General features: G+C 39.4%; 3 protein-coding genes, 1 long non-coding RNA gene and 1 pseudogene across 4 annotated transcripts; 4 read left to right on the top strand and 1 right to left on the bottom strand.

The window, feature by feature from the left end:
- Window positions 1-84: 84 nt before the first annotated feature.
- LOC121772716 (patellin-4-like) lies at window positions 85-2,189 on the bottom strand. The gene is made up of 5 exons (XM_042169914.1): window positions 2,083-2,189; window positions 1,034-1,970; window positions 814-938; window positions 582-726; window positions 85-496 (listed from the first exon to the last, which is right to left on the bottom strand). Exons 2-5 carry the CDS (start codon window positions 1,934-1,936, stop codon window positions 242-244), a joined length of 1,428 nt encoding a protein of 475 aa, XP_042025848.1. The 5' UTR covers window positions 1,937-1,970; window positions 2,083-2,189; the 3' UTR covers window positions 85-241.
- Window positions 2,190-4,687: 2,498 nt separating this feature from the next.
- LOC121771460 lies at window positions 4,688-6,165 on the top strand (annotated as a pseudogene).
- Window positions 6,166-8,374: 2,209 nt separating this feature from the next.
- On the top strand, window positions 8,375-11,402 carry LOC121770681 (serine/threonine-protein phosphatase 7 long form homolog). The gene is made up of 5 exons (XM_042167447.1): window positions 8,375-8,408; window positions 8,484-8,571; window positions 8,658-9,104; window positions 9,201-9,438; window positions 11,266-11,402. The coding sequence occupies exons 1-5, from the start codon at window positions 8,377-8,379 to the stop codon at window positions 11,295-11,297; spliced, it is 837 nt and encodes a 278-aa protein (XP_042023381.1). The 5' UTR covers window positions 8,375-8,376; the 3' UTR covers window positions 11,298-11,402.
- A 507-nt stretch (window positions 11,403-11,909) lies between these two features.
- LOC121771691 lies at window positions 11,910-12,294 on the top strand. Its single transcript, XR_006044198.1, has 3 exons — window positions 11,910-11,944; window positions 12,028-12,143; window positions 12,238-12,294. It is a non-coding gene; the product is annotated as an uncharacterized LOC121771691 (long non-coding RNA).
- A 4,677-nt stretch (window positions 12,295-16,971) lies between these two features.
- On the top strand, window positions 16,972-18,739 carry LOC121770794 (berberine bridge enzyme-like 18). The gene has a single exon (XM_042167570.1). The coding sequence runs from the start codon at window positions 16,972-16,974 to the stop codon at window positions 18,565-18,567; it is 1,596 nt and encodes a 531-aa protein (XP_042023504.1). The 3' UTR covers window positions 18,568-18,739.
- The last annotated feature ends 909 nt before the right edge of the window (window positions 18,740-19,648 follow it).

The following is a 19,648-nucleotide window of genomic DNA, read 5'->3' as shown; positions in this document are numbered from 1 at the left end:
ATGCCAAAATCTTGCTGGCTTACTAAATTAATAAGTGAACAATAAATAATTTTTATTCAAGAAGCAAAAAAAAGCAACACAGAATGAATCAAAATCCAAATAGTGATTGATGGATTAACACAAAGAAAAATAATTTCCCACCACGAAATTACAAACAAATCAATCAAATAAAGAATCAACATCCATCTTTAAGTTAAAAAAAATCCTCAAGAATCAAAATCCATGTCTCAACCAGCATGAATCAAAAGCAAGCCTTCTTGATCTTGTATCTGTAGAACAACTTCTTCTTCTTCCCAGATGAATTGTGCACAGTTATGGCGATCTTCCCCGCCTCGTTGTTCTTGAACGTATTACGAACCGCTTCCTCATTGGTCCCCATCTTCTTACACTTGTGCACAATCATAGTGTATGAATTCTCATCTGCTGGCACAAACTCCTCTGTGTAGCTCACCTCCCATCCAAGAACTGTCACATCCCAGATAAATGTAGTCCCAGCCTGCAAATCACAACAAACCCTTTAATTATTCACCATCCAATTCCACCACCCAAAAAAATTGAATACAAATTCAATCTTGCATCACCTCTGGAGTTGGGATTTCAATGGTTTCAGTGGCTCCAGCCTTGATCACAACTTCTGTAGCCTCACCATCAGCATTGGAGAACTCAAAGTCATTCTCCCTCTTCATCCCTCCATACTGAATTGGAATTTCTTGGATCGGAATGTACCTAAATCAAGAAGCCATATATATGAGAGAGTGATAATAAAGAATCCATTTTTAGATATGAGAGAGAGAGAGAGGTAAAATGACTCACTTGAGCAGAGTTTCAGTGACCTTAGAAGGCCGAGCAAAGACCAATTTGCTCCTGGTTCTTTGCGTCAAGAAAGGAGACATCAATGAATGAAAAGCATAATACCAAAACGGAACATTGATGAATATCTGCAAAACAAAAAACCAAATCCAACAATCAGCATAACACAACATAACACCACCATTCTCAAAACCAATATCTCAAAAAAGGAAAAAAAGCTCACATTTTTAGCAACAAATTCAGGGTAATTATCCTGAAGAACCGCCACGGTCTTATCCACGGCGGCGCGGACCTCCTTCTTGGAAGCTCCGGGAGAGTTTTTGAGATCATTAATCTGCAGCAGAGAGCTGACCCCACCAGCCTTGAAGTCCAGCTTCTGCACACCCTTCTCCATCAGCTGCACTCTCCACCTCAAGAAACGCTCCCTCTTCTCCTCCGTCGCCACCGTCTTCTCGTCCACCACCCCGAAGATGTTGTAGCAGATGGGGTGCCCCTCGCCGTCCACGCCGCTCATGTAGGCCGCGCCGCCCAGCTCGGGCTCAAACTCCTCCTCCAGAAGAGCGTCGGCTCTGAAATCCTTCCGCCACTGGAGAGTCTTCTTCAGCATCTCGAAGGCCTCGTTCACTTTAAATTCGCGAGCTCGGAGGAATTTCAAGAGCACCACGTTTGTGCTCTCGTTGCCCTTGCTCGGCAAAAGGGGAATTCCCCAAATCGAGATGTCTTCCGCTTCGGGCTCCTCGCATTTCTCCACGGGCTCGGGCGCGGGCTTCTCTGTTTCTGCCTCGCAGACTTCTGATTCCTCTTTCTTTTCACATGTTTCTTCTGAGGGTTTCTCCTCATCCGGCGCCGCCGTAGCAGCAGTCTCCTTTTTGGGGGATTCTTTCTTGGTGAAAATGGAGTTTTCGAGGATGGCTGCTTCGAGCTTGGTTTTGAGCTCGTTTAAAGCCTTCTTCTCGTGATCTTTGAGATCGGAGAGGAAATTGCTCTCTTCTCTGTAGGAAGAGCTTTTCTCCACAATCTTAGGCTTCAATTCTTCCTTCTCGCACTTCACTTCCTCCGCCGCCGCCGCCTTCTTTACATCCTCCACGGCCACCGGCTCCGCTCTACATTCAACCTCAACCGTCATCGTCTCTGATTAATCGATTGGCTTCCTTCAAAAGCTAGACACAAAAAAGCGCAATTCAGTTAGTAAATTGATGAAAAAACTTGACTTCGTTAACGAAATTTGAGAAATCGAAACTGAGATAGCAGAATGATTCAAGAATTACTCACTTTGTTGTTGAGATTTGTGTTAGGAGAGGTGATGAGAAATGAGGAGTGGAGGCAACGGTTATTTATATTTTTGTTTGAAAGGAGAAATGGGAGGGGCCCACAACGGTCATTTCTTTGGTGTCATCCCACGTTAGAGCCGTTAGTTAAGATTCCTAATTATAGTTTTTTTTAAAAAAAAAATTATAAATTGTGCTAGACTGGACTCCAGCAAATATTTGTTTGTCAGAATCAATTTCGGACCCGCTGACTGCGATTAATCATTCATTGCGCTGCTTAATATTAATCCACCACTAATCTTTCAATTAGTCATCATTGGGATTAATCCAACGGCTCCAAAATAGAGTATAATTCAGAACGTAGTCTTGTTGTTTTATGTCATTAAATAACAGATAAAATCATTGTTATAGGGCTCAAATAGGATTAAATCACCAACTCATAAGCGAGACTGAGATCCAAATTGTCTGCTAAATTATTGAAAAATCTACGACATATTGCATAGTGATAAAAAATAGCAAAAATATGTACTCACTCCAATCTATTGTCCATAATTTTAATAATAGACTACGTTATAAAATTAATAATACAAGAGAGAAAAAAAGGATCAGAATATTGTTTGGTGAAGGTTGATTAATACTAGAAGGAAGAGAAAAAAAGGAATGAAGAGTCAGTGGTGGGTTGTATTACTAAAAATGAAAATGACTAATTTTTATGAAGAATCAATATGGATAAAGAAATTTTTGATTGTAGACAATGTAGGATATTATTGGATTTTTTAAGTATTTGCTATTTACAAATCTATTTATGGGAAAGATGATTTATTATTGGATATTATTCCCAAATCAAATTGGAATTAATGTGTTAATTATAATAAAAAAAAATTAAATCAAACCTTTTTTTATTGATATCTTTAAAATATAATTGGAAAATTCACTAGGAGTTTGTTGTGTAGACACGATTCATACACGCACATCTTCATTCATTGTGAATGTTGAGAACTGTATTAGTAGCTAATTTTCTCTAACATTGTGTCCAAAATATAACTGTCACTTGGACGAGGTGTCAAACGAATAATATGAATGTCGTTGATCAATGAAAATAAATTAATGACGTTTTTAGGTGGCATGAAATGGGGATTAGTTGGACCAAATGAAATAGTAGTACTAAGCTGTATGAATAAATACTTAATTGGGCTGTAAAGTAAGAATAAGAATAGAGGGCCCAGAAATAAGTTTGGACCTAGTAATTAATTTCTTTTCAATTATTTTTAACTTTTTAGGCTTGAGTTGGTAGAGATGGATTTGAGACACAGCAATATTTTTCTTTTAAGACCAACATTATTTTTGAGAGTTTAAACTTGTCACACGGAAATATTCACACACCCGAATAATGATACTCTTGGAAATAGTAGTACTTCTTATGTTTATCAAAAGTACGAATATTTTATTTAAAATGAATTTTAATATATAATTGGTAAAGTAAGAAAGAGAGATAAAAAATAGTGTAAGTAGTGTTAGTGGAGAGTGTGCTCCATATAGTTAGTAGTGTAGTACAATAATATAAGTTATAAATAAAATGATGTGTAGGGGTAATATATATGTTAGTGAAATATAGAGCTCACTTTTTTATTTTGATTTTATAATAAAATGTGAATGAACTGAGTTAGTGGAGTGTGAGACCTAATTACCATTTATAGTAAAAGTAAAATGTGACTCTTATTATAGGACGGACCGAAATAGCAAAGTGTGGTTCTTGTTGTGGGACGAAGGGAGTACTTTTTCAGTATGGATGAAGTAGTATTTTGTTTTGCTTTTTGTTGGAATTATATTTCTTAGTAAATTGATATATTGACGAAGGGAAAATGATAAATTACATTGTTTTTATGTGATAAAGATATTACTTATAAAAGTTTCTTGATAAAAACATTTTGTAAGTTTCGAGATAATTATTAGGTAAAAACATATAATTAACTTTAATGTGTTACATAATTAAAGAAGAGATGTAACATTATCCAACACATATGTTCATAACACCGTAATCTATTGAATTCGAATCCTTTATTTATATATTTACACACATGCATGTATTTTTCCTATCAATCAAATAACCTAATTTTCAATAGTCGTATATAATTCAAGACTTATCATGCATGCAAACTTCTTCAGCTGTAGATTTTTCTATGAAAGAAAAAAACACGTTAATCTTCTTGAAATAGGAGTACTTTTCTTTGCAGAACTCCAATTTTCTTATCCTGTATCCAAATGGAGTATGATTCATCTCCTATTTTCAACAAGAATAATCGCTCGCGCATAAAATCCTTCTATATAAAGAAAGATTTCAACCACCGTTAGCAACATACTCCCTTCGTCCCTTCGTCCCCGATTAAGAGTCACTCTTTTCTATTTCGGTCCGTCCCCGATTAAGAGTCACTCTTCCTACTTACTATATTTGGGCATAAAAAATACCCTAAAAGTCAAAGATGTCCCACATTCCACTACCTAACTCCATTTATTACACCACACATTCAAACACTTCCTTAAAACCCGTGTCTGGTCAAATAGTGACTCCTAATTGAGGACGGAGGGAGTACTATATAGCAATTTAAGAAATGGAGTCTCCTCGTCTCATTACACTCCTTTCATTACTAGCAAACATTCTACTCATCGCCACTTCTTCTTCATCTTCACCCAATCAAAACTACGACGATTTCCTCGAATGCCTAACCGATCAATTCCAACTCTCAAACTCCGCCACCGACATAATCTACACCCCTCAAAACGCCACATACGCTTCCCTCTTACTAGCGCAAAATCACCGCCCCGCCGCCACCGCGCCGGAGATGCCGGAGCTCATCATCACGCCGCGCCAAGAGTCCGAAATCCAAGCAGCCATTCACTGCTCCAAGAAGCTCAACCTTCCCATCAGAGCCAAAAGCGGCGGCCATGACTTCGAAGGCCTCTCCTACACTTCCCAAACCCCCTTCGTCGTCGTCGACATGCGAAACTTCCGCACAGTCACCATCTCCGGCGACGGAAAACCGCGTGGGTCCAAACCGGCGCCACCATCGGCCAGCTCTACCACACGCTCGGTCGCTCGCCCTCCGCAGCCGGACTCTCGCCTTCCCGGCGGGCGTCTGCCCCACCGTCGGCGTCGGCGGCGGGTACGGCATGATGTCCAGGAAATACTCCCTCGCCGCCGACCACATCGTCGACGCAAGAATAGCCAACGCCGACGGCGAGATCGTTGACCGGAGAAACATGGGCGAGGATCTGTTTTGGGCTATCAAAGGCGGCGGAGGTACCAGCTTCGGGATTGTTCTCGAATTTAAGGTGGCGTTGGTAACCGTCCCAGAGATTGTGACGGTTTTCAACGTCACCAGACGCTTGGAGGAAAATGCGACGGAGCTAGAACGGTCGCGGCTTCCTTCACCTCCTTGTTTCTAGGCCGGGCTCGGGATCTTCTGCAGATAATGCATAGGGAATTTCCCGAGCTCGGACTTAAGGAACAAGACTGTCTTGAGATGAGCTGGATTGACTCGGAGCTCTTTTTTTCTCAAGCTCCGGGATCAACCCCTTGATGTTTTGCTAGACAGAGTTCCACGTGGCTCCACATATTTCAAAGGGAAGTCGGATTACGTCAGCACTCAGTTTCCGTTAGAAGGACTGAGAGGGATATGGAGATTCCTTATCGAAGAAGACGGTTCGGAGCTGCAGTTTAGCCCCTATGGTGGGGCGTTCAATGCTTTCTCCGAGGGCGGAAACTCCGTTTCCGCATCGGAGGGCAACATTTTCATGATAGAATATATTGTGGGATGGGCTAATCTTAACCAATCAGAGGCCCACCTTGATTGGTTAAGGAGATTGTACGATTACATGGAGAGTTATGTGACAAAGTCTCCTAGGGCAGCCTACATCAACTACAGAGATCTCGATATTGGGAGGAATAATATCGAGGATGAGACAAGCTAGTGTTTGGTGGCTTCGATATTTTAACAATAATTTTCGGAGATTGGTTTGTGTGAAGACCAAAGTTGATCCTGACAACTTCTTTAGAAACGAATAAAGTATTCCTCCTATGTCGTCTTAAATAAAAAGCGAAAGACATCTCAGTCAAACATATATATCGACTTATATTCGTATAGAATTAATGAATAAGAATGCTGCATGTATTTAGAACAAAGCGATTTAGGATTTAATGTGTATTATATATGGCATTGTGAGTTCGAATTTGGTTGTAACTATGTTGGTTGTATTTTATGTACATGATTGTTCTAAATGAATACTCCCTCCGTTCCCGATTAATTGTCACTCTTTGACCGGGTACGAGTTTTAAGAAATGTAAAGAAAAGTTGGTTGAAAAAGTTAGTGGAATGTGAGACTTACTTTTTTATATTGGTTTTATAATAAAATGCGAGTGAAGTGAGTTAGTGGAATGTGAGACCTACTTACCATTTATGGTAAAAATGAAGTGTGACAATTATTGAGGCACAGACCGAAATGAAAAAAAAGTGACAATTAATCGGGGACGGAGGGAGTATAATGTAGGATCAATTCTTTTTTTGGTAAAGGATTTTAATGGAATTCCATTTTAATGAAGAGCATTAGTCGTATTCCGCTTCAGGGAGTGACGCATAACTCTTATGCGTCACTAACAAAAAGACGCATAATCCTTATGCGTCGCTATTAAACGACGCATAATCATTGTGCGTCGTTAGTTAATGACGCATAACCATTGTGCGTCGTTTATTAGAGACGCATAACACTTATGCGTCGTTTATTAGAGACGCATAATACTTATGCGTCGTTTAATAGCGACGCATAACTCTTATGCGTCTTTAGTTAGCGACGCATAATACTTATGCGTCGTTAGTTGAGTTTTAAAACGGGCAGAAGGCAGAATCAGGCAGAAACGCGACGAAAGAGGCGAAGCAGGCGAGGCAGGCGATTTCCGACGAATCCGAGCAAAATCCGGCGAATTACCACCATTTTGCAACCATTTTCCGGTAATTGTTCTTCAATTTGGCTAAATACATCCTTTAATGTTTAATTTGGGCAGGTTTTCCGTTATTTAGTAAAAGTAGGGTTTTTGATTAAATTGATGGATTTTTGGTATTTTTGTGTTGTTTTGTTGCATATAAGTAGCGATTATGATGAAATTATGGGTTATGATGAAATTGATGGAATTTTTGGACGACTTTCCGTAATTTGTGTATTTCATATGGATTTAATTTAGCAAAATTAGCGTTTATGATGAAATTGTTGGATTTGTTGGTCGATTTTCCGTAATTTGGGTATTTCATATGCATATAATTGAATGGGTAGTAGCAATTGATTAAGTTTTTGTAATTGTGCCCCTTTTGGTGGGCGATTTTATGCATATATTGTGCCCCTAAGTTGCAATTTAGTTAGCTTGTTGATTGTTGAGTTGTTATGAAAAAAATTTGAAGCATGGGTGAATGTTTTGAAGTAGATGGCATCTGCAAGTTCCGAACAACAGTTATGCTATGGACCTGAGGATCCATCACTACTGTTTCATCAGAGCGAACACATTTCAAGCTCGTTGTTGGCGAATGGCACAACAAATGTGTTGAGAAGTCGTAGGACGGAGAGTAAGGTGTGGGCATTGCCTATACATGAAAATGTGATGTATTGGCTAGGTGTATGGGGGTTCAGAGGCGTGGTTGAATGTGGAAGACCGATGAGGATGGACAATGAGCTAATAACTGCCTTGATCGAGCGCTGGAGGCCTGAGACACACTGTTTCCACCTTCCAGTTGGGGAAGTTACTGTTACCTTACAGGATGTGCAAAGCCTGTGGGGTTTGAGAGCAGACGGTCGTGCTTTCACTGGCCGTGACTACCCTGTTGGATTTGAAGATTGGTCCAGCAAGTGTAGAGATTTGTTGGGATGGATACCTGACTCAGAAACCGAAACGAAGCACGGTGGTTTGTTGATGACGTCTCTGATCCACCAAGCGACGATGCCGTTGGGTGATGGGCTGCCTGTGTATGCATACATTCAAAGAGCACGCATACATGCTCTGATCCTGTTAGGGGGGCTTATTTTACCGGACACCACAGGGTGCAAGGTCCCCTTTATGTGGTTAAATGCCTTAGACGATCCGGAAGATGTGGCTAATATCAGTTGGGGTAGTGCTGCGTTAGCATACCTGTATCATTATTTGTGCGAGGCTTCTGTAGGCAGACAGAGAAGAGATGTCGGTGGACCTATGGTTCTCTTGCAGCTGTGGGCCTGGGAAAGAATGCCTACATTGAGGCCAGCCTTCTTGATATCGCCTATGCACACGCCGTATACCCCGTGCGGAGCCAAGTAATGTTTTTGTTTAAATTAACTCACATAATTATGTGTTTTGTTGATAACTTTTGACATTAATATTATGTATAGGTGGCACGGAGTTACTGAAATTGGAAATGCGCCCCGACATTCAGTAGCTCATTATCGTGATCAGTTATCACTGATCCGTCCTGGCCAGGTGAAATTTATTTGTGTTGTCTTAATTAATGAATTTACTTACTATAGTATGAAATTAATTGTGTTTTTTATTTTATTTGTTTGTAGTTTCTGTGGACACCCTATGCAGACTGTATCCTCCCTGAGTACTGCATTGATTCGACTGCATCCTACTTGTGCGATACTTATTTGGTGTGCTGGTCATTTGTCGAGGCACACGAGGCTGGACGCGTTTGTCGACAATTTAACCGCTACCAGCGTATTCCTCAGTACTGTGATAGGATGCTACATAGCTCCGGCCATTTGAGTAAAAGTCATCGCCGTGGGAGGAAGGGCGCTGATTGGGCTAAGGTACATAAGTTCTTCATTGATGAATGGGACTTGCGCCACGACAGGTTCCAAGCAACTTTTGACCACGCAACGGCGACACTAGGTGGTCGCATTAATCCGGGTTATATGGCGTGGTACAATAGGATCACCGTGTCGTACCTAGTTCAACCTGGGACACAGTCAACTGACGGGATGAACGAGGCAGCCTCTTCTAATTTATTGGCGGTATGTGATGTTTTTGTATATAAAAACGTCTTTAGTTTAGTTTAAAGTTTGTATTGCTCCAAGTGGTATGATGTCATTTGTATTTTTGTTATCTAGGTTGAGACCCTTCAGGGGATATGGCATTTGACCTCTGAGCATGACACAGACCCTCGGTTCATTCAGATTCGAGACATGGCTGCTTCGGCACTTCGTGCGATGAACCATGCTGATGCGATGGAGTATCCATCTTCTCAACGGCAAAATGTGGTCGTGCCGCCACGCCCACCAACTTCTCTTCGTCATGGACTGCCGGGTGTCCGGACGGGTGGGCACGGGATTACACGACAGCATAGGTTGGCGCAGCAGCAGCAACCGCAACCTGAGTATGCGGTACCAGAGCCCTTGAGTCCGGAGTACGATCCCCCAGGATGGTCTCAGTTGAGTGGTGCAAGCATTGAGCCCTCGCAATGGGGAGCACGCGCGTCATGTGATTCATTCTTTGGAGGTGTGTCTGATTGGGATGCATCTCAACAAGGACGTGACACGTACTTTCAGAATTATCAATTTATGGATCGTGTGGGGGAAGAAGAGGGTCAGGAAGAAGAGGGTCCGGAAGAAGAGGGAGGGGAAGAAGAGGGTCAGGAAGAAGAGGGTCCGGAAGAAGAGGGCGGGGAGGAACATGACGAAGTAATATTCCGACCACCGACCGCGGGATCCTCACGATCATCAAGTACGATTGGCCGGGCTATGCAGAATGTATTCAGGGGCTTCTCAACAAGGAAGAACAAAGGGAAGGCTCCGACAAAGTTCACGCCTCCATCTAGATAGATTTCGGGCATATGTCAGTATTTGTGTCTATTGAAACAGGTTGTGGTTGATTATTTTTTATGTGATGAAAAATAGGATCAACAAATATTATTTTGCTATGGTTGAATGAACAGTATTATGATTTTGATAAACAAATATAAACGAATATCAACATATGACCGAGCGAAGTATTATGATTTTGATAAATCAGTTACAAATATAAACGAATACCAAATATAAATCGTATTATGAAACAAATAACAAATTTTGAATCATAAAATTGCCCGATCGGGCATTTTAGGCACGTAAATCGCCCGACCGGGCGAAGTTTCTGGACTAAACAGTGCTGAACGAAATTGCTTTTGTGACGCATAACTATTATGCGTCTCTATTTGGTGACGCATAACTCTTATGCGTCGTTCCTTGGTAACGCATAAGTGTTATGCGTCGTTTATTGGTGACGCATAATGCTTATGCGTCACCAAGTGAATTTCGTGTCTACACTGAATTCACATTTTTGAACATTTTTTCCGGGTTGTGTGTGGCTTTTTGAAACACATAATGTTACAAAATTTTTAGTCTAGACATAATAAAACACATCATAAATGTCGACAACATCTCACAAATGTTGATACATACATAACATCTCAAATACACAAGTTCAGATGCAAATGGCTACCATGACTTTACTGAACGGCACCGGCTGAGCAATTTCTTCGGTCATGCCCCTCTATCCCGCAATTTCTGCAACGACGGGGAGCTCTCGGTTCATCCTCCTCCTGGACATCCATTTGATTAAGTATCCTCCTTCTTCTAACTCGGCCACGCGTTCTAGGAATCAACTGCTGAGGGGTGATGCACAATTTCCATGAAGGTGCAACCCAATACTCTTCATGTCTTGGTGCATCAAATGAAACTTCACTATAGTACTGTGATCTCCATGTACCTAGGTAGTACTTCTCATCTATCAGGTCAATCATAACATGACCTCTGTCTCTAGCAACCGCACAAGCATGCGAACAAGGGATTCTCCACATCTGCCACTTACCACAACTGCAACTCGATTCCAAATACCTGACTATTTGAACATTGTTGCCCTTTGACACTCCTTGTACGATTCTTCCTCGAGTTCGGACATGGTACTTCCCTAGATCTCGGTCAATGACAGTGATGTAATGTTTTCGCCCCTTTGAGTCATTCTTAGCAAGTCTGTCCCTCGCCCATGGGGTTAATTCACCTTCGGTGTGTTCTATTGTTGTCTTCTTCTCCGCCCACCATTTTACCGTCCTCCAAAATGTCAAATCAACCAACGCTCTAATCGGCAACTCTCTCACACCCCTCAAGACGTTATTGTAGCACTCCGACATGTTTGTGGTGGCCACCCCCCACCTAAGTCCACCATCGTAGCACAGTGACCAACATTCTTTTGTAATCCTATTCAGCATTCGAACCGCACCACTGTTGACATCATATAGTGCTCGACGTCTTCTGGCAAATTTACGTTCCTGAGAACTGACCCCCAACTTCCATATAATGGCCTTCACATTGGGGCCCTTGTGCTTCTTCAACACATTTGCCCTCACATGAAGCAAACAAAATTTGTGGTGTATCTGCGGGGCCCTAGTCATGATTTCAGAATCCATTGCATTCAAGAGTCCTTTATGCCTATCTGATATAATGCACACCTCCCTCTCGTATTTCACTACATGAGTTCTGACATGATCCAAAAACCACGACCAACTGTCATTGGTTTCTTCATCCACCACAGCATATGCAATAGGCAAGCATGTCTTGTTAGCATCAAAACCACAAGCAACAAGCAACTTACCTTTAAATCTTCCTCGAAGGTGAGTCCCGTCCACTGTTAACACCGGTGCGGCCTTCTGGAACGCATGTATTGCAGGCCCAAATGCCCAGAAAACATAGTTGAACACCATTGTACGCCTCTGACTCAACAGATCGTTATGCTTCCACTCAACAATTGTGCCCATATTCTGTGACTGGAGTTCAAACATGTAGCTTGGCAACTGCCTAAACGACTCCTCCCATCCACCGTATACAAACTCTATAGCCTTTCTCTTTGCATACCACGCCTTCTTATAACTGATTAACACACCAAATCTGTCTTGAATATCAGCTATTATTGAGAAGACCTTGAAATCGGCACATTGTCGCACATGATGTCGAATCAACAGAGCTATCATTGGGGCTGAAAAGTTAGCATGATCTCTATTAGCACGATGGCCTATACAGGTATGTCGATTCTTCCACTTCCTAACTTCCCACATATCGTCATGCGACCTTTGTGTAACTGAAACCTCCCACTTACATTCCCTCGCCTTTTCAGCATCGGTGGTGCTGATGATGCCTGCCCCTGTGACTGTCGTTCCTGCTGGAAATTTGCATACAGCATGCCACCTTCTTAATTTGCTCTCGACAACCTTAAACTGTTTTTCATTCCATAAACTCCACATAGTTATAGCAGTTTTCACGTGTAGCTTGGAATCAAATTTTGTTCCCAACACAATCCGATGCGGCTCATTCTCATTCCAATACAAAAGGCTGTGTTCATTACCTCCCACATCATCCGATACTCCAGAAGGACGACTTGGTAATTCACGAAAGAATCTAAACCCATTAGGATTGTATTCCGGAAGTGGTTGTTCACCTTGCATAACAGGTTTACATGGTACTATCTCATCATCAGAACTAGCACCGACATCATCAGCACCATCACCATCACTGAGATCGGGGTCTGGCTCTGTCTCGGATAGTGGCCTTGGCTCATCAAGATCATCTGCATCATCTACCTCATCATTCAATCCAACACCAACATCAGCAACATCTACAACATCTACAACATCTACAACATCTCTCTGCTCATTCATTTGGTCCACCCTCGCAGATGATCCAATACCACACTCAAAACTCATTTGTTCAAACCTCGCAGATGCTCCAATACCATAATCAACAACTGGTGGGATTTCTTCACTCCTCACAGGTGAATACTCAACAAATAATTCAATACACCCACTTGAATTTTGAGCATTGTTGAACATAAACATTACACTATCATCATTGCGAATCACAGAACATGTATAACTCATACCGGAACCATAGACTATACATTGTCTCCATAATAATTCAATTGTGTGTTGGTTCATATCTATTCCCATCGCATCACAAATCATTGCTACCAACTCATAATAGGAAACACATGAATTTAATATAATGGAGCTCCTCGCACGAGGTGGGTCATAACCAATACCCATATGTGGTAGTTGAACTACTCTACCACCCCAATACAAACTCACAAATACTTGCATGATTTCTGCATCAAAAACATATAAACCAACGACAATTATGGACATTTTCCTACAAGCCCTAATTTGTATAAATTGGGTAAAACTAACAAATGAAAGCACAATAAACATGAATAATGATGAATGTAGCTAAATTGATGAACAAATTACCGGATCTTATGGAGAAATCGCCGGAAATTGCCAGAAAACGCCGGAAATCGCCGAGATAGAGGAATTGAAAGTGTATGAAGGTGCGTTCTGTGATCTGCGTGTGACTGGAGGCAGATAAAAGCCGCCTTAACGACGCATAAGGGTTGTGCGTTTCATTAAGAACGACGCACAATCATTATGCGTCGTTAAGCGACGCATAATCCTTATGCGTCATTACTTAACGACGCATAATGGTTATGCGTTTCATTAAGAACGACGCACAATCATTATGCGTCACTCCCTCAATTAGAATGAATCTATTCTCCTTCATTAAATTGGAATTCCATTACTCTCTTAGCACAAAAGAAGAAAGACCTCGTATAATGTAGCATCTATTTTGTGTGTAAGTGTGAGTTGTTTTCAAGCCTAGCAGAATGAATACTAATTTTGATCATGTTTATATATAATATACATTAATTTTGGTAAAATGAAATTTATGCTTAACCTACAAAAAATGTAATACAAATTAATAACTTGGTATGAATTTATTCAAATTCATCATTAAATTCCAAACACGATTATGATGCAAAATACTTTTATCCTATCATTATAAAGGGGTAGAACGGGTTGATTAAGGTTAAATTTAATTATATAATCTAGAGATGAGGACTATGGTAATCTCTAACTATTTATACCAAATTCGAAATTTATGCTATATTTATGTCGACATATATCTTCTAAATTTTTGCACTAGCTACAATATACACTCATATTTAGTATAAATTTGGACACTTTCGTTCATAGCAGTTATCTATTTACATACGTTCTTGAAATGGACATTTTACGATTTATTTCAAACATCAAACAAAATAAATCTGAAGTAAAGGCACCTGTAACACATACAATTCGAATACAAATTCTTAAATACTGACACAGAAGTAACGTAACAATACAAGATTATTTGATATAATATGATTAAGAAAAGTGCAGGAATCGGTTACCTTGTAATGGAGCGTTGCCTTTAATGAAAAATAACAAAAATAATTGGTAAAATTCGAAATAGATAAAAAAAATGGTTGAAATTGACTAATTTTGTGGATGAACTAAAATAGAAAATCAAAACTATTGATTATAGAATGGTGTGATAAAATCTTCACATTTTTCATAATTAAATGAACAGAATGAAAATCAAAACTATTGATTATAGAATGGTGTGGTAACATCTTCACATTTTTTATAGTTAAATGAACAGAATTTTAAAAGCTTTGTCCCAAAAGATTGGGACATAAAACCTTTGATCCCAAACATTAACCACTCTACTACTAGGTCAACACACACATATTATTTCCGTTATTTTTTTATCTAATTAGTTATGTTCCATACCCCCATTGATTACCACGAGCATTGCATTGCGATAGAAGTTGCGATATGCTTAATAGTTTAGCATTCATTATTACTACAATTTACACGTAAAATATTTCCCAATACTAGTTAGATTTCCTAACTAATGACATTTAATTTAGATAATATGAATTTTACTTTATGCATAATGCTTTGGGGACATATATGTACTTAATTTATTTTTCTAATTCTTATAGTTAATAAGAAATCTAATAATATAATTCATTGGTGTTTACCTTTTAATTTTCTCCTACAAAATCAATTGTCTAATACTCTGTAACAAATATATTTTATGATTCATATAGTTAACTCATTAGCTACCAATAATTATTTATATAATTTTAATTTTCACAGACTAGTCATTTTGTGTAATTTTTTTGTTTATATTTTTCATTTGTGTAAATATTGTAAAATCATAAAATAATATATTTTTAATTCATATTGCTCGTCATCCATCTCTCTGGTAGCTCCATTATGTTCATGTCGGGCTATTTGTTAATAATACTTCATCCGTCCACCAAAAATATGCCTATTGATGGACGACACAAGTTTTAATTCGAAATCTATGAAAGATAAATATATAAAGTTGGTAAGGTAGGAGAAAGAAAGAGAAAATGTTGATAAAGTAGAAGAAATAAAGATAAAAAAAGGTGAACGATAATTTGGGGACGACTTTCCATTTCTGTGGACGGACGTAAATGAAAGATGAGACTATTTTTTATGGACGGACGGAACTGGAAAGATAAGATGAAATAGTAATTTGGACCTCCAGTATTAAAATCCTGCGTCCGCCACTGTTTATATTACAAGCTTGAAGTGAAATGTGTTTCTAGAATAATTAATGTAAAATTGAAGGAAAAGTATTTTCATTGGCATGTAGGAATGCAAGAAAAACAAGATCAGCAAAAACAATAATCTAATTGGCTAAGTAACGAACTTATATTTGTCAAAGATGTGATATGGAAAACTTACTAGTAGACCGTTTGAAAAACGCTATTGCAAACTTGCACGTTTAATTCATATTTATTTACGTATATTTTATTCATTGCAAGTTACCTATATTTGACAATTATTCTGGTTTTAGTTGAGATAAAACAAAAACTTACATAAATGTCAAAAATTTTATTCATTTTTGAATTATTTTACAGTATGAAATGTGCATATGAACTTAAAAAAAAGCGAAAATTCTATATTTATTCCCAATGGCGTGTTGTATTGTTTGAAAACCCTTTCGCATGTCAAATATACTAGTGCTATTATATTGTTCTTGGGATATCAAATTTAGATGACAACTTTCATGCTAAACTAACATTTAGATATGTTCCGCGTTACTTGAGTCAATTTTTTTTCCACTCATTTTAGAAAAATGAAAAAGAACAAGTTAAAATGAAGAGAGAGTAAAATAAGAAATACAATACGTATGAGAAGACTCTTCTCTATATTATTCTTTTTATTACTTTACTATGTCTCCACTTTAACTATATATTATTATATTTTTAAAACGAGTAAAAAAATAAGATACTCAACTAATATAGGACAAAAGAAGAAATTAACATTGTGAAAAGTTAGACGTGATGAAATCATACAATCGACATGTTCAGTGAATCATGATTGTGTGTCATAAATAAACTGAATTTTTTATAATATTTTTGTGTGCTGCTTGATTATGTTTCTGAACTTTGAAGGATATATATCATTGATAATAAATCGTTTAATAATTAGAAGAACAACTTAACAAATTAATTTACACTCCATGTTTATTCCTTCAAATTTATACGTGCAAATTATCCACGTTGTTAGGTTTCCATTGTCAACTTTATTTTAATATTTTATTTAGAAGCGATTTACTATATATTCTACCACGGCACATATATATTCTTCAACGACGCATTGTTGATTGGCTGGAGCTGTGCAATATCTGTAAATTATCCACAAAAATCTGATTGACAACTCAACTTGGATAATTTATTCAATTCTTAATTAACTCATTTCTCTGTATTTAATAAAATATGTTTATATTCTAGCAATTAATGAATAGTGAGAGACTAGTCCACACTTCTTATCTTAAATAATACAAGTACCCGTCCTCGATATAGTAAAAGTCGAAATGAGTCTTTATTTCGGGGACAGATGAGCAATATGAACACGAATTTGGACACACAACATACATTTCTACACAGACATTTCTATAAATAGAAGACCAACAGACAAAACTAACAACAAACAAAATGGCGTCTCTTCACACTCTCACATTTCTCTTCTTAATTTCCACAAACCTCCATCTCTTCGGAGCTTCTTCATCCAGCAACCATGGGTACGACGATTTCCTCGAATGCCTAACCGATCAATTCCAACGCTCAAACTCCGCTACCGACACAATCTACACCCCTCAAAACGCAACCTACGCCTCTCTCCTACTCTCACAAAATCTCCGCCCGGCCTCCGCCCTCCCAGGGCGGCCCGACCTCATCGTCACCCCATTCCACGTGTCAGAAATCCAGGCCTCCATCCACTGCTCCCGTGTTCTCAACCTCCAGATCAGAGTCAAGAGCGGCGGCCACGACTACGAAGGCCTCTCCTACGCCTCCGCGTCAGCACCCTTCGTCATCGTCGACATGAGAAACTTCCGATCAGTTTCAATCGACGAGAAGGCGAAAACCGCTCGTGTGGAGGTCGGTGCAACCCTCGGCCAGCTCTACTACACGATCTCCCGGAGAAGCAAAACCCTCGCTTTCCCCGCCGGCGTCTGCCCCACCGTCGGAGTCGGCGGCCACTTCAGCGGCGGAGGCTACGGCATGATCTCACGGAAACACTCCATCGCCGCGGACCACATCGTCGACGCTACCCTCATCAACGCAGAAGGCCAAATCCTGAGCAGGAGAAACATGGGAGAAGATCTGTTCTGGGCAATCAGAGGCGGTGGAGGGACAAGCTTCGGGATTGTGTTAGATTTCACGGTGACGTTAGTCACCGTGCCGGAAACCGTCACGGTCTTCAACGTGACACGAACGCTGGAAGAAAACGCAACGGAGCTAGTCGATAAATGGCAACACATCGCCGATAAAGTCGACGAGAATCTCCTCCTCAGACTTTTCCTAAACCCTACCAACTCTCCGGCGACCGGAAACCTAACAGTCGCCGCCTCATTCACGTCGCTATATCTCGGTGGGGCCCGTGACCTTCTTCGTATAATGGAAGAGCAGTTTCCCGAGCTCGGATTGACTGAAGATGATTGCATGGAGATGAGTTGGGTGGAATCTCTTCTCTTCTTTGCTAATGTAGACGACCAAACCCTTGACGTATTGTTGGACCGGACGCCGGCGGGTGGGTTTGGATCCTCGTATTTCAAAGGGAAATCGGACTACGTGAGCGCTCCGATCCCTATCACTGGTCTCAGAGATATATGGAACTTCCTTCTGCAAGAAGAAGGTTCTAGCCTGCAGTTCAGTCCCTACGGGGGAGTTCTGAACACCTACTCTGATGAGGAAACTCCCTTTCCTCATCGGAGAGGGAATATATTCATGATCCACTATGGAGTGGGGTGGTTAAACCTCAATGAATCGGAAGCGAGTATTGGTTGGATTAGGGGGCTCTACGGCTACATGGCGCGCCACGTCACCAGGAATCCGCGGGCCGCTTACTTTAACTATAGGGATCTTGATATTGGGACAAACAACATAGGGAATACGAGTTACGATCAAGCTAGTGTTTGGGGGCTCAGATATTTTAAGAATAATTTTAGGAGATTGGTTCGTGTAAAGACGAAAGTCGACCCTTCGAACTTTTTCAGAAACGAGCAAAGTATTCCGGTGTTGGGATCGTAGTTCGTTGCTATAGTTAACTAATGGTGAATAAAAATGTTGTGATTTGATTAATGTATGTATTATGGAAATAAAGCAATGTACTTGCTTAGATTATACATGTATTTGAACGTGCCCTCTACCCCTACTTTATAGGTATTATGATTGTTGATTTGTGACCACACGCTGGCTAAGTACTCCCTCCCGTCCCACTTTATTTGAGTCGTATTTGTTTTTGGATCGTCTCACTTTTCTGAGTATCATTTCTTCTTTTTAACAAATATCAACACATCCAAAAAAATTGCATCTACTAGTGGGACGTGGGACGGAGGGAATAATGCTTATGGAATTAAGCAGAATTTTATTAAGTCTATGATGTCACATGATCAAATATTCGTGTTTTAAAAAAATACTTTTCCTATAATTCAATCTAAATACTGTGGTAAAGAAAAATTGTAGCTATATATAGTAGGGTTGCGTTAGTGTGCTAACTAATTTACAGTAATAACTAATAACTTTCAATTCTGTGTATTAAAATTATCAACACAAAGATATAATTATATCAATACAACATGTAAATTTAAATATCAATACAAGAAGATTGATAAATTTATGTCTTTGTGTTGATATTTTTAACATACAAAATTGATATTTAGTTATTAGTTATTACTATAAAAAGTTAGTATTTGATCACACACCATATATAGTCAATTTTCGTGTAAATATTCAAATGTTAAAATTAAAGAGGTTAATTAGTATGCATTTATTAGTTCTATTCATTCTTAATTTCTTAATCAACTTGAGTTTTATTGCTCGCTTTGTATATAATTACCGAATTCATCGCAATTAAAACATTAAACCGAATCTATATTCGTCTTGGACTGACTATTTCATTTGGATTCAGATCTGCCATTATTTTGCCTTGTTGTCGATCTACCTCTTTCTTTTTCGTTCAGTTCTAACATTGTATAAGATCTAGATTTTCCAAGCGAATGAATCTCTTAGCTTATCATCACATCTCATACTTAGTCAAAACTGAACTTAGCCTTCACGGATGGAGAGCTAACTGTATCACTATTTCTGACACGAAAAGCATACATAATTA

This window comes from Salvia splendens, chromosome 16 (assembly GCF_004379255.2).
Source record: "Salvia splendens isolate huo1 chromosome 16, SspV2, whole genome shotgun sequence".
In the NCBI taxonomy this organism is placed as follows: domain Eukaryota; kingdom Viridiplantae; phylum Streptophyta; class Magnoliopsida; order Lamiales; family Lamiaceae; genus Salvia; species Salvia splendens.
Note: the sequence above shows the minus strand (reverse complement) of the source record. Positions and strands in the feature narration are given on the sequence as shown.